This window comes from Tauraco erythrolophus, chromosome 17 (assembly GCF_009769465.1).
Source record: "Tauraco erythrolophus isolate bTauEry1 chromosome 17, bTauEry1.pri, whole genome shotgun sequence".
Taxonomy (NCBI): Eukaryota; Metazoa; Chordata; class Aves; order Musophagiformes; family Musophagidae; genus Tauraco; species Tauraco erythrolophus.
Window position 1 is genome coordinate 5,600,194 of NC_141481.1, and position 13,992 is coordinate 5,614,185.

General features: G+C 45.5%; 1 protein-coding gene across 3 annotated transcripts in view; it reads left to right on the forward strand.

Moving 5' to 3' along the window:
* Positions 1-3,397: 3,397 nt before the first annotated feature.
* Positions 3,398-13,992, forward strand: part of XYLT1 (xylosyltransferase 1) — a 194,481-nt gene continuing 183,886 nt past the window's right edge. For 2 of the 3 annotated variants that reach the window (XM_086622159.1, XM_086622160.1), the window contains exon 1: positions 3,398-3,628. In XM_086622159.1, the coding sequence (XP_086478285.1) occupies positions 3,398-3,628 (231 nt within the window). Of the gene's footprint in view, positions 3,667-13,992 lie in introns of all 3 variants that reach the window. The other variant, XM_086622158.1, reaches the window with a different exon arrangement.

Consider the following 13,992-nt stretch of genomic DNA (forward strand, 5'->3'; position numbering starts at 1 on the left):
TTATGGTTTTAACTCATACGTAATTTCTGATTTTAGTTTGTTCTTAGGATTTGTACAGTTCGGTTTTTCAGGTTTTGTGTTTTTTTTTCTTCAAATTCTCAAGAAGCTCAGCCTCGTCCTTTTTACTTTCCAGTTTGAATCAGCACAGGAACAAATAATTAGTTACATTATCCTCCATCTCACTTCCATTTGTCTGTTTTCTTTAGCAACAGAAGAAAGATGTTTTGAGCAGTTAGTGGCCATTGGTCATAGCACGGTTTTAAAAACTGATGCCGTACCTACTGCACTCTCCTTTCCAGATTTTACGTAATCTCTACAAATACGAAGAAAAGAGGATGTTGCCAGAGAGGAAGCCTGCTCCTCTCCCCGCTTCAATCTTTCACTCAGTGCAGAAGTGTCTCAGGCTGAGGCTCCCACCCATACACAGGGCTGACTTTACACTGAAGACTCAGATCTTTATAGACTATAAATTATTTTTGTTTGGATACAAATCTTCTCTCCAGACATGCTTCCAGTAGGACACGTGAGACTGAGCGTGCACTGCTGTTCCTCACTGCCTTATCAGTCACAGTAATTATATACAGAGATTAGGAAAATCCACAGACATTTTCTGGTATAAAAATTGCCCCTGAATGTCTGGAGGAAATTTTCCAATAGATCATAAAAATTTTAAGGAACATGGATCACAATTTGGTCATAATTACTGCTGTGCTCCTTTTCTAGAGAGCAGTGTTGCCCTGTGCTAAAGCATTGCCTGGCTGGAATGTTGATTTCCGGGCTTTTGGCTGTTTTAGAGCAACAGTTGGAATGTGTCTCCATTTCATAAGGAGGTACACAAGGATCAGAATCAGGCCCTGAGGTCTGTGGCTCTTCAGATCTCTTGGTGATTTGGCCTGTTCAGGGCCTGTTTTTTTCTGGTTCCTTGAGCACCTCCTGCTCTCTAAGAGCCCAAAGGAAGGCTGCATGGGGCAACCACGTGCTAAGACCACGACTTCCTTTTGAAAAGGCAGGCACTTAATCCCAAGTGGAAGACACTTTTAGCTGGTATTTGTCAGCAGATTTGCTCGAGTTTATTTATAATGTCCAATTATTTGATGGCTCAGAATAAAAATTATCCATCAACTTCCCGAGCTGTGCAGACTCCATGAGAATATTCAAGAATACTTTTATTTTTTTAGGGTTTTTTTTTTTGTTCAAACAGCTCACTTCACTGTACTGTGTGACCAGCAAACCTGATGCACGTGCAACTGGTGTAGAAGCCTGGCACTGTCGAAGTTTATCATGGGCTCTCTGCCCATAATGAGCAGTTCGCCGTCACCACAGATGGCAAAAATGGACGCTGTCCCGTTGTGTGAACTGAAGGTCAGCCAGACGGTGCTCGGCCTTCACACAGAAAGAAGCCTTTCCATGCTGGTTTTCCTGGAAGTTAATAATGATATATTTGGCCTCTCCATTCAGAGATTCCTTGAATTCAGTGATACTGACTGAGACCCCATTTGAAACTGCATGTGTATTTGGGCCTGATTCAGATCTCACTACTTCATACGTGAGGAGTAACTGCATTGAGTCGATGGTTTTACACCAGGATAGAGTTGCTATGAAGCAGCTATCCAACAGCATCAGAGGACACACAGGACCAAAGAGCCCAGAAATCACCATGCATGGAACAACACCTTGCTTGTTTTTCTTGAGGAGACAATTTCCCACTAGATGCTCAATATTCATGTGTTAGGAACAACAGATTATTTATTCCTAAATCCTGATTCTTCCATCAGATCACGAGATTATTATTAAAAATTAATTGTAATATTAGAAAGCCTATTTGTCGAATCATGCACACCTCTGTAAAGCTAAATACTTGCACAATGCTTCTTGCCACTAATGTGTCATGTACTTCATCTGCTTCTGTAACACTGCAGCAAAAGATACATCCTGTGAAACTGTATTTGTAGCCTCACCAGATCATGAGGAATATTCCCTTAATAAAGGATGCCTCTGAATCTTACTACTTGTTTCATTGTTCTTCAGATCAGAAACTAAAGCACTCCCAATGCAAACAAAATGCTACTGGTCTGTGCAAGTCCTACCTGGCTGTCATTTAGAAAAAGCAACTGTCCTTATCAGAAGATACTATTGTTCACCTTTGGATTTGGTTTGTAAAGTGGAATTAGGCTTACAAAAAGAGGCACTGTGCAGGCAGATTAAAAAAGCTCCCTACTTCACTGCTATCATCAGATAATGAGATCTTTCAGATTAGAAAGCCAATACCAGCAAGGGAGAAAAAGGCGACCGCAGCCATCCATTACGCACACTTTTTTAGACTCTGGGCATCTCGTTAGTCACCTCGTGCCTACGCCTGGTACTTGCAGACCTCACAGGTGTGCGGAGGTGTTGCACCTCCATCTTGTTCTCCGATTCTCCGACGGCGCCAAACGCTGCCAGTGACCTTTTTGATTCCAAAAAAAATTTTAAAAAAAGGTCAGTCTTGGAGGTTTTGGACCACTTTTGCTTATGAATCGCTCTGCACGCGTTCGGGCCAGCGTTGTACAGTGGGACGGCTGTTCATCAGTCGGCGGGAGACATCGCACCCGGGTCTGCTGTGCGCGGAGCTGTCACCCCCTTTCCACAGTAAAGACTGGTCAATCGCGGCACAGCGGCGAAATTAACGAGCGCACGCGGAGTTGTTGATAAGCTGTGGAAGTTTGTTGATTTAGTGACAAAATCCTCCTCCTTTTTGCTGCGGCCATTTTCAACGCGACCAGCCGAAACAACAAAAAAAGCCTCCGCTGAAGCGGCTGCAGGTGAGTTTCGACGCGAACCGGCACCGAGTCGGTTAGAAAAAAAAAAAAAAAAATAGAAAAAGGGCCGAGAACCGACCTTCACGGGGAATCGTCTGCCGGTGGGGAGCGGGAAAAGGCGGGAACCGGGCGCGAGGCGGCACCTGCGGCGCGCGGTAGCTTTCCCTCGGAAGATGGCAGTCGCCGCCCGCCCCGGCCCCGGCGCCGGCCGCCCCCCGAGAGGCGCAGAGCCGCCCCGGCCCGGCCCCTTCCCCTCACGCAGAGCCGGGCTTGCCCGCCTGCCGGCGGCAGCACCAGCAGCCCCCGCTGCCGCTCCTCCTCCGTCTCCAGCCCACCCGCCTCCTCCTCCTCCTTCCTCTTCCTCCGCCAACCCCACCCCTCGCCCCGGGCTGGCCCGGCCGCGGGCTGCCGCGCCGCCAGGGCTCCCCGCCGGCTTCCCCCGTCCCCACGCGCCGCGCACACCTCCTCCGCCCGCCCGCCCTCCCTCCTTCCCTCCCTCCCCACCTCCGCCCTCCTCCTGCTGACGTCTGGCTCTGCCCGGCTGAAAACTCCGTGCCGCGGCGGATGCGGCGGCTCTCGGGAGCGCGGCGGCAGCGAAGATGGTGGCCGCTCCGTGCGCCCGGCGGCTGGCGCGGCGCTCCCGCTCGGCGCTGGTGGCGGCGCTCACCGTGCTGCTCCTGCAGACCCTCCTCGTCTGGAATTTCACCTCCCTCGACGCCGGCGAGGAGCAGCGCGGCGGCGCTGCCGGCCGCGAGAAGCGCGACCACGGCGGAGAGCAGCGGGCGCACCCGCAGCGCCGCGGACCCGCCGCCCCGCACGGCAAGGCGATGGTAGGCGCGGGCGGGGGGATGGCGGCGGCAGGGGGGCGGCTGCACCCCTACCTCACAGCGTTTCTCTGCGCTTCTGCGGAGGGGGCTGCCCGGCAGGCGCGGGGAAGTTGGGGCGAGTGAAGCGCGGTCGCCCGGGGCTCGTGTCCCCGCGCCCCGCGTGGGCGCCTCTCGCCGCCGCGCAGGTGCCGCCGCGCGGGTCCGGTCCCGCCGCGGGGGCTCCCACCCGCGGCCGCGGTCCCGGCTCCACCGACCCCGGCACGGCCAGCAGCGGAGGGGCCGGGCGGCTGCACCGCCAGAAAAGCAGCGGTGGGATCCTCCCGTTATCCCCGTTATCCCCAGCGCCCCTTCGGCGCTGCCCGCCTCCGCCGCGGGCGTTTCGGCATCCCCGAACTTCGCTGGAGGCCGCCTGCCCGGTGCGTCCCTGCGGGTTCGTTTCGCTGCCGCTGAGGACCGCACAGGTGCTGTTCCTTACGGCACAGCCCTGCCAGGCCCAGTAGGTGACAGGCAATGAAATCTAATGCAATCATTTTATTAACCGCTAAGAACTCAAGGATACTCTAACTGTGCCCTCTCACCCTATCTCTTACCATTTTATTTTGCAAACTCCCGAGTTTCCATTTAAATGTCTCGGGCCTGGAACTGCAAAGGATTGCAAAGCTGACCCTATTGCCAGTTGCGTTTCTGAATTTTCTAATAGGCGTGTGATAAAGCAAATAAACAGTGTTCTTGGTCAATTAATGCAAAGCTTTGAAATATGTATCAGTGTGAACCACAGGTACGTAGTATTCTTCAGCTCAAGAGAATCTTCCTCTGGTTTTCATTTAATTCTTTTAGCAGTAGGCTTATGTTAAATAGATGTTACCTCTTAAAGTATGCATGCGTATTTTTGTCAGTTTCTGTATTTTTGTCAGTTTCTGTATTTTTGTCAGTTTCTGTATTTTTGTCAGTTTCTGTGTTTTTGTTTATATCTTGAGAGAGAAAGTGAGAGCCTGGGGCTCAGAGATGGCCTATGCTCATAAATGACTGTGGGTGTTCCGGCCACAGAAGGGCTGCAGAGAACCATGCCCTGAGCACACGAGTGCTCTGTCGTTAGCATTTGGGACAACTTTCTGAAAGGTAGCACATACTCAACCAGCGTGTGCAGATCTTGCTGTGCTTTCTAGATGTGAGAATTAAAATTCCTGCTTACTGAGTTCAATTTTCATCTCTACATGTAATCATCTTGGTGCTTGCTATATTCATAAAGGTAGCTATTCAGGCTCCACTATTTTTCCTCCAATACTCTGCCCTCTGCCTCTTTTCCTGTCTGTCTAGTCTTTTATTCTTTTGTCTTTCATTCTTCTGCTGCTTTTTACCTTCTTGGTCTCTCTAGTGTGGGTTATCAAAGGTTGGGGTGTGCTGGTACCCGGGCAGACCAGGGGCCGGGAGAGGGCAGGCTGTGCCCGGGGCTCCAGCACCACTCCCCAGGCTTTCTAGGAAATAATCCTCTTCTGTGGGCTCCAGGGCAGCGTCAGAATGAGTACCGTTAGCAGTTGTCCTACAAACGTCCTGGCACAGCGTCCGGTTTGTGCCCGGTGCACTGGAACAAATGCCAAGTCCGGGGCCGAGAGCTACTTGTTTCCGTGCTGGTGACACACAGACATAGAATATGATTGTTTTGATGCTGGCAATAATGAATCATGCCTTTGTGCATACGGATTTGATCAAAGACCTAAAGATGGAGCACTGGGGCTCTGAATAGAAAACGTGTTTTAAAACATGTGCCGAGTGTACCTATTTTCCCCTTGTCATCTAAATGACTAGTATGGATCACACTGGGCTGTCCCACAATGTCTGACATTGGTATTTAAAAACCTCACAATGCTCGAGAGCAGTGACAGTGCTTGATGACGCGCTTTGTCAAGAGGTAATTTGGCAATGCTTTTTCAAGATGACTTTATGGTACTTGTGGCTTTGCTTAAACTACACACTAGGAAGTGGCTGCCATCCTTAAGATTGCTTTGTTGGAATGCAAAACCCCACACTTAAGCATCCGTCTATTGATTAAAACGTGTGCTTGGTGGAAAAGCAATAGGGAGGTTGGATTTGGGCAGATTTCTGCCTTAACAAGATGACAGCTTGCTTAAATTGGTAGGTGAAGTTCCCAGGCCCTCCTGACATGCAAATGTTGACTTATCTAACCCTACCTATGTTGCCTGTCTCAGGGGCAGGCCCAGGTTTGATTTCAGACTTGATTCATGAGGAAAATCTCTGTTAATGGAATTAAGTGATACAGAATTGGTGTGAAAGAAGATTTTTTTTTTTATATATTGCTTTGTTTCCACATTATGATAGAATTTATGTAATGCCTGAGCAAAGTTGTTATCCTTCTCAATCCAAGTTTCCCATAGTTTGTGTATATCAAATTGTTTTGCAACAGTTGGAGAAGCTGGCTGGTGTGAATACAGTAGTCCCATTATATCCAAATTACTTTGGGTTAAGCGTGTCTGAGAGACCCTCCAAGGATTTTTCAAAGATTTCTCAGTCTTGCGTTTTAACTAAGAACAATATTAATTTTAATGTATCTTTGGTCTGTTAATGGAGTGATGTGTTTAATATATGTTTGGGGACATGTTTCTCGTCTTTTCTCAAAAGGCTGCTGGATGCTTTTCTGTGATGTAGCACCTGATTGCCTTTTTTTCACTCTGGAGAGTCTTTAACACACAGATGCCCTGATAGCTGCCATTACAAGAGCCTTTATGCTAGAGAAAGTTACACAAACCAGGTTTTTGGACACTCTGCAGAAGATAGCACTTCTCAAACCTATGTCTGAAAGTTGCCATGTGAAGTTAAATTGTTTTTATTTACCTTGTTTTTTCTTTGTCTCTGACCTATGTCCAAGACTAGAGTGGTACTACTTACTGAGCTGGACATAAGTAGTGTGAGGATTTATTAATTTGTGTCTGTGGAAAGAAAAACCCAGTCCTTGGAACCAGGTGTTTAAGAGGTATTTAGACATTTATTGGATGCTGTCAGATACGTGTAATAAGCGATTTCATTTGGAAAATGAAATAACATTGTACCATAGTAAAAACGTTGCCACTGTACCTGTACATAATTGAATATGAATTGCCAGCTTGGCAGGAAGAAACAATTTTGAATGGAGCTGTTTTGCAATTGAAAGCATTTACTGTGCTAGATCCCCTGGCCAGCTACATCTGGAGCTTTCATTACTCATAAGCAGTTTCCTGCAGTTGTTCCACATTTAATTAAACCAGGTTATAGATATCTTTAAAGAAGTACGAGTTGTGTCGGTGGCAGTGAGTTCAGTGGGTGCGTGCAACCATGTACGATTTCTGCAGCTGTTCAGCACCCTTTGTGCAAGCTTTATTCATTCAGCAAAACTCAAGCATTGAAAGCAAGCTAGAATTACGCTACCTTCTGAGAACAGGTTGGTTTTTATGCAAGGATCTTTATCTTTGAAAAGTATTGCAACAGCTTTTTGCAAAAATACCGTAAGCGTGCTGCTTAGTCTCAGGCTTTTTTGACGCAGCCTGCTAGCGATGGTGGAAGGGGCTTGTTGGTGGCTGTTGTGTGTTGGGAGCCCAAAGGGAAGAAGGAGGAATGCAAATCCTTGCTTCAGGGCTGCGGGTGATGAGAGGGATGTGACAGCAGAGCATCTGCCGCGGTCTTAGCTCGCGCCCAGCGTTGCACTGAGAGGCAGTTGTGTGTCGCGGTGATGTGCTCGCGTCGCCAGCTGTGGGCTCCGCCTTAGAATAAGGCGTCAAAGGCAACGGCTGTGGGTACGTCATGCTCCTCCGTGCCCCGTGGCACCGCTGGGTTTTCATTACTGCCTGTTTTGCTATAAAGCAGAAATGTCGGTGTGTTGTAGCTGTGTCAGCTGAGTGAAATATAGCTCTTGCCTGCTGGTATGGGATCAGAGCGTTTCTTCAGTCTGAAATTTTGTGTATTCATTTTGAAGAAATGGTGTGTTTCTTTCAGCATGAAGCTCTCAAAGGAACCAAACCTAACTATTGATAGCTGAAAATGTTCAGAACTGTAAAATGAAAAGAAAGTGTTGTGTGTTTGGGGACAGTGAGGATTATCTGCTTTAACTCCAAGCAAAAGTTAAGCTAGGGAGGACAGGCCTGAGGATCACTAGTGCCTCTCCTCCTGATTTTCATTTCTGTAGTGGGATATCCTAGAATCATAGAATTGTTAGAGTTGGAAGGGACCTCAAAGATCATCTAGTTCCAACCCCCCTGCCATGGGCAGGGACACCCTCCACTACACCAGCTTGCCCAAAGCCTCATCCAGCCTGGCCTTGAACACTTCCAGGGATGGGGCATCTACAACTTCTCTGGGCAGCCTGTTCCAGTGCCTCACCACCCTCTGAGTGAAAAATTTCTTCCTTATATCTAATCTAAATCTCCCCTCTTTCAGTTTAAATCCATTGCCCCTTGTCCTATCACTACACACCCTTGTAACAAGTCCCTCTCCAGCCTTCCTGTAGGCCCCCTTTAGGTACTGGAAGGCTGCAATAAGATCACCCCAGAGCCTTCTCTTCTCCAGGCTGAACAGCCCCAACTGTCTTAGCCTGTCATATTTCTTATGTGGTATTTCATATGTGGTATTTCTTCTTCTCCTGGGAGTGCGAGGCTGGGCCCGCTGCTCCTCCATGGGTTGGTCAGCTGAATATGCTCAAGCAGGTAGTATTTCTTCTTGCATATTCCTTCTGGCTTGCTTGTGATGCTGAACTCCACCAGGTTAAAGATGCAAGAAGCCAAGTTACTATGTGTGCCTAAACTCTGTGATACATATTGGTTACTGAAACCAGGAAAGGTGTCCTAGAACCCTACTCTGCTCAACACTAAGGGTTAGCAAGAACTGTGATCAGTTGTTGTAGCTGAATGCAAAGTAGCAGCAATTCTGTAATGCTGGAGAAAACTAGGGTAATCATACAGGAAAGAAAACCCAGGAAACTTTACTTCGCTTTCTCTGAAGTTCATCCATTATATATTTCTCCCTGCCTTTTCCAAACGCTTCCCCAAGGTAAGAATGGTGCAGAATTCACCTTGTGTATCAAGCAGAAGCTTGGTGTTTTTTCAGATTTGGAAACGAGAGTTGTCCTTAGAAGAGTGTTTGCCCCTGTAATGTTTAGATTCTGCAGGTGGATTCCCAGTGCTGTTTTGCCAGAAACAGACACACAACCCAGACCTACCCTCTGCCAGCATCAGTGCGTTACCCGTGTGGGAGGTGCTTCACAAGTGAGTTCCTGCATGGCGCACAGGTTTCAGTGTAGCACCTGCATTAACGCGTAGCTTTGTGCTGGGGTGGTAGCAAGGTGGGCATCAGTGAGAGCTCCTGCCGTGGGCAAGGAACTGGGCTACTGGAAGACTCACTGTAGTCACTGAGAGTTCACTCTACAAAGATTCTCTTCAGCACAAAATAATTTGTTAAGCTCCAGAAAACAAAAGAAATTTCAGGAAAAAACAATATTTCACCCCTAATGTATACTTTTTGCTTAAATCGGTGAATATATAGGTTCCATATATTATGACACATACAGTTGGTACCTATTTAAACATCTTCCCCTCTAAGTAGCTTGTTGATGTAGATGTGTGGCCTCAGCGATTTTGGCTCTGAATACAAGAAATGAGGGGAAAAAAGGTTTTCAGAAAAAATTCCAGACCTGAAAGGTGCATGGGAGCTTACTGTGAGCCAAGTCATTTACATGTTAAACTTCAGTCCAGTGTCAATGAAGCTCTGGAAGTAGGTCCCCACCTGTTTTAGTGCACCTGCTGGTCTCAGTGAAACAGCTTTGTTAAGGTACCCTTAGGTCATGAATAAAATTAATGGCATCAAGCTATTATGTGGCCAAAAATGAGATATTTCTCAGCAAATGGGTCCATAGAACTGACTTGACGGTTAAGTACAGTTTTGCTTGTTAACAGGAGTTTAATCACGCTGCAGTGCAGCTTTAATAACAATTGAAAAGGAGAATGGAGACAACTAATCATTTTGTAATGGGAAAGGGGGGAGACAATACATCTGCAGCTAGAAGCTGCGTAACGATTTTTACGAAGTCTTAGCACTTACCAGGGCACGTGTTAATAAACCAAACAAATCTTTTCAGTAACAGAGAACTAATGTATGCATTATTTAAGAAGAGTATTAGAACCAGATTAGATTGATGGACTCCTGCAGCAGTTACCTCGTTAAGCATCTTTTCTGTGGGGATGTGGGAAGGTATTATATGAAATGAATCTTTGTTAATTGGTTATGCCATCGGAAGTCTTTTTCAGGCCACCAGTGTATTTTTGTTGTGTTGTTTTTTTTATTCTTTAATGTATGATGGGATTTTGCAGATGTTCCCTTTGAAATAGAAGCGTTTTCATTTTTTAACAAGAGAAGACCAGCTGTTTGTTGTACAGGAGACGTGCAAATCCCATTTACTTCTTGTCAGCTATTGCAAAACGGGTACTTTTTGGTGTAAAAGGCCCTCATTACCTGCCACATGTCTCAGCTGTACTGAGAAAAATTTTTCAAAATATTTTTTCCCTTCAGTATTGGAAGTCTGTGATATGTGATGCAGCATCTTATTAGTGCTTGATAAGGGGACAGGAGTACAATGAAAGCATGAAGTGAACTTAATTTGTAGGAACAGTCAAATTATATAACCTCAAGGATTAATTTTAATCAAATGCTTCCTGATTTTTCTTTACAGTGTTAAAATTAGATCTGGCACGTCACTGAAGCTTTTCCAGTGACTCTTTAAATGGGATACAATGTCCTGTATTTTTTCTTCTAATTTAGGCTGATGGGGTGTCTGATTTGGGCGGATGCAGGAGCACCCCTGCACAGATACTCACAGGGCACATGAGTGTGTAACTGCTTGTATTAGTGCCGTTTATGAGGAGTAGCACTTTCAAGTGTTCGAGTCTGATTTTTGGACTTGGGAACCTCAATCCCTCTTCATTTTTTTTAAAGTGATGGCAGGCTTTTGATGCTGTGCCACAGAGCATGTGTTGAGCAGGAAAGCGTTCTGTGGGAGCAGGAAAAGTCAGAGTCCTGATTACCTTCTCCCATCAGTAACCTCTTGACATCTGTAGCAAAGCACTTAGAGCCACATAGCTAAAAGTGACGTGTAGTTTTGGGGTTTTCAGTTATTGGCTGTCTAGACTCAGTCCTCTTTGGTCCAATAACTGCGTTTTGTTTTTTTTCCTCCAGAGGAGCCGAGCTCTGTCAGGTTCCAACTTTATTTATCCCTTTCACATTTGGTGCTGGTGATTATGGCTGTTCCCTTTTGAGCACTTAAGCCTGGGCTGAATCTCACACGCACTGGGGTGCTAAATTCAGGCAGTCTAAGGCCTTCTAATGAAAGGAGAGAGATGAATGCCTCCAGAAGGCAATTCAGCTCGCCTGAGGTCTGAATCTCTGCCAAAGCCTGCTCCTCTGCCCCAGCAAGGGAAGTGGTCCATGGCCGTGATGCTCAGATACCTGCCGTGCCATTGTAGGAATCCATTCCTTCACATGCGAGGTCTGGTGTTTCTCTTTCCCAGCCTGCAAAGTGTGCTTAATTTTAACTTCCCATCTTTCACAGAAACGGTGTGGGTTTGAAGTAATCAATCCTTGTGAAAGAGTTTGAGATCTTCAGCAAAGACTGCGACCAGCTTGTCAGCTGCCGTGCGTTGGCATAGCTCCATTAAAGTCAGTACAGACCAGCTGAGGATTCTGGACCCACAAATGTAATTATTGTTATAATAACAGCGTCAAACAAGTAATCATTATTTTTACTCTCTCTTTTCATTTCAGAATGAGAAAATGATTTCCTCTTGGATCAGTGAAAGTAATTTACATTATGCACAATAATGGTCTACATGGAAATATAATTATTATTCATTTATATGGCACCATCTGGGCACTAGAAGCTTTACAGACACATGTGAGGAAAGGTCCCTGCCTTGAAGAGCTTACAGGCTGAATAGCAAGTATAGCTGCTAGCACTTAACAAGAGTCATGAGCGTAACTTTGCAGTATTGCCATCAGGGATCTGTTCAGCACAGGACTTCCACAAACTCTTCTTCAGTGATTTCCACTCACCAATCGAAATTTCTCTGTGATTGGCACTATACAGCCTAAGGGTAGGATGAGTCAAAGGATTGATTAGCGTGGACGGATCAAGAAAGAAATCAGCAAGAGGCTAGTATTATAAATTGGCTGCCCAGCTGTTTTCAGTCAGGTAAAGGAGACTTTCAGGCTTCACTTGGAAGCAGAAAACGGCCTTGATGCCTTGTGGACCTGTGCCTCCTATGGAGTTACTCCCGAGCTTTACATCAGGTACAGGACTGAACGCTTTACTGAGTTTCAGCATGAGCTAGAAGTGAAAGAACAGACTTTATAATCGTGTGGATATATAAATTGAGGAACATGTAATGTTGCCTAAACTTATATATGGTGTAACCTTGCTGAGTTCATCCTTTTATGTGAAGTACCGAAAGAGACAGTGCAGGACACTTAAATCATGTGACTTCTTATTTTTAGAGATGATTAGAGGATTCCTCCAGGGGTTGAACTATTTATAGCATATCTATAATTGGCTTCTTTTTTTTTTTATAATGAAATTAAACTTCACAATAAATGAATACCAGTTTACTAAAAAAAGTTAGCTAAAAAAGATTTCTCACTAGTATGTGGTTGACGCTGAGGTCAGGTCTTGAATGCTCTCCACATCTATTTTATGTTCAAGCTACTGCTCGATTGCTGTTCTGTTACATTATTAGAAAGTAAATGGGATGCTTATTTAAAACAATTCTACAAAGCTAAAAGACACTGCAAACTTTAGTTTAACTTGGATTTGGTTGAATGAGTCATGGGCACTCATTTTTGCTTCATACTGCAGCCTTTGCTTGCCCTTCAAATGTACTTTTTGGTTCAGTTGCGTTGGTGGAGTCTGAGTATTTTTCTCAGGGCTGATGCTATTTGCTGACTTTTCTTCATGGTGAGTTTTGGATTTCATGCTCTCTGAATTTCTGAGAGGTCTTCAGTTTTGTTTTAAAACTCAGCCCATTTGTAGTTAGCTTTGTTCTTTATAATTGCACCCTTTGATTCAGGAGGACACATGGGTCATTTAAAACATCATCTTTGAAAGAAAAAGCGATGAAGGTCGTGGATGTATTGACCAAAGTGAAGTGAGTTCTCTGAAATTATATCCAGCCTGTTGACCCTTACTTGGGAGATGAACAGACAAACCTGAAAAATGACATTTTTGTGGCAAATTTTTGGTTCTTCAGAAGTGTGCAACCGCATGTCATAGAGGCAAGTAGAGTCCTTGTGTCGTGTGTTACAGCTATAAGCTTACCAGGATGACAACTGGCCACCTTTGATGAAGAGCCCCGCAGCTGCCAGGGTCATTAGTCATCTTTTTAACTGAGGAACTTGCTCCTCAATCTGGCAGTGTATCTGGAGCCGTAACTAGCTAAAAGGCCATCTGCTGATTATGAAAATTTATACAAATTTAAATTGAACTTCTGGGTAGAAACAGAGTGTTACCAGAGATCTGAATTGAGGTCATCTTGGAAAAAACATATGAAGAAAAAATAATCTGTTATCAAACTAATATTACCTGGTAGAAAAAAAAATACTCTCACAAAAACCAGCAACTTCTTGCCTGCAGGAGTCCATATTTGGGTAGCTGGAGATAAATCTAGGCACCTAATTATATTGATTTAGGTGCCTACAGGCTTGCTTATGCACTTAAAACTTTTTATGGATGCCTGACACAGATGTTTAAATGTGTAAATATGGATTCAGGTGGCTACCTTAAGGCATCTAAGTTCAGCAACTTGGCCTACAGTGTGTAAAACCCAAGCAAGCAGGCAGAAGAGGAGTAAATGTAGTAAACAAAGCTGTTAGTGTGTATACACCGGGAGAATAATAATACTTTGCACAGCTACTGTGCCTCAAATTGCTTACGTTTTGGCACTCGCTCGAATTGAGTTTAGTCACTCAGTTGCATAAATAGAAACTTGGAGGTGCTGTCTGCTAGCAGCGTACATGGAGCGGCATCTCAGCAGTGAATTAGCTTCTTGGCAGTCTTACAAGAAAAGATGTGCAAGTCTTCAGCGCAATATTTTGATAAGTCATTGCTTCTTATTAAAATAATAATTATGGTGATAATTATAACTGTAGTTGGCTCTCATTGAGCTGCTAACTGAGTAGGGGGCGGCAGGAGGAGGATTATGAAATATTCTCATAAAGCCATCTGAATCCTGCTCTTTAGCGCACAGATGAGGACGTTGGTGTCTGTGTTTCTGGCACGTCATGTGCCAGTACCCGGCAGCGCCCGTGTGCTGAGCGACTCCCGGTAGGAGGTTCCTGTGCAG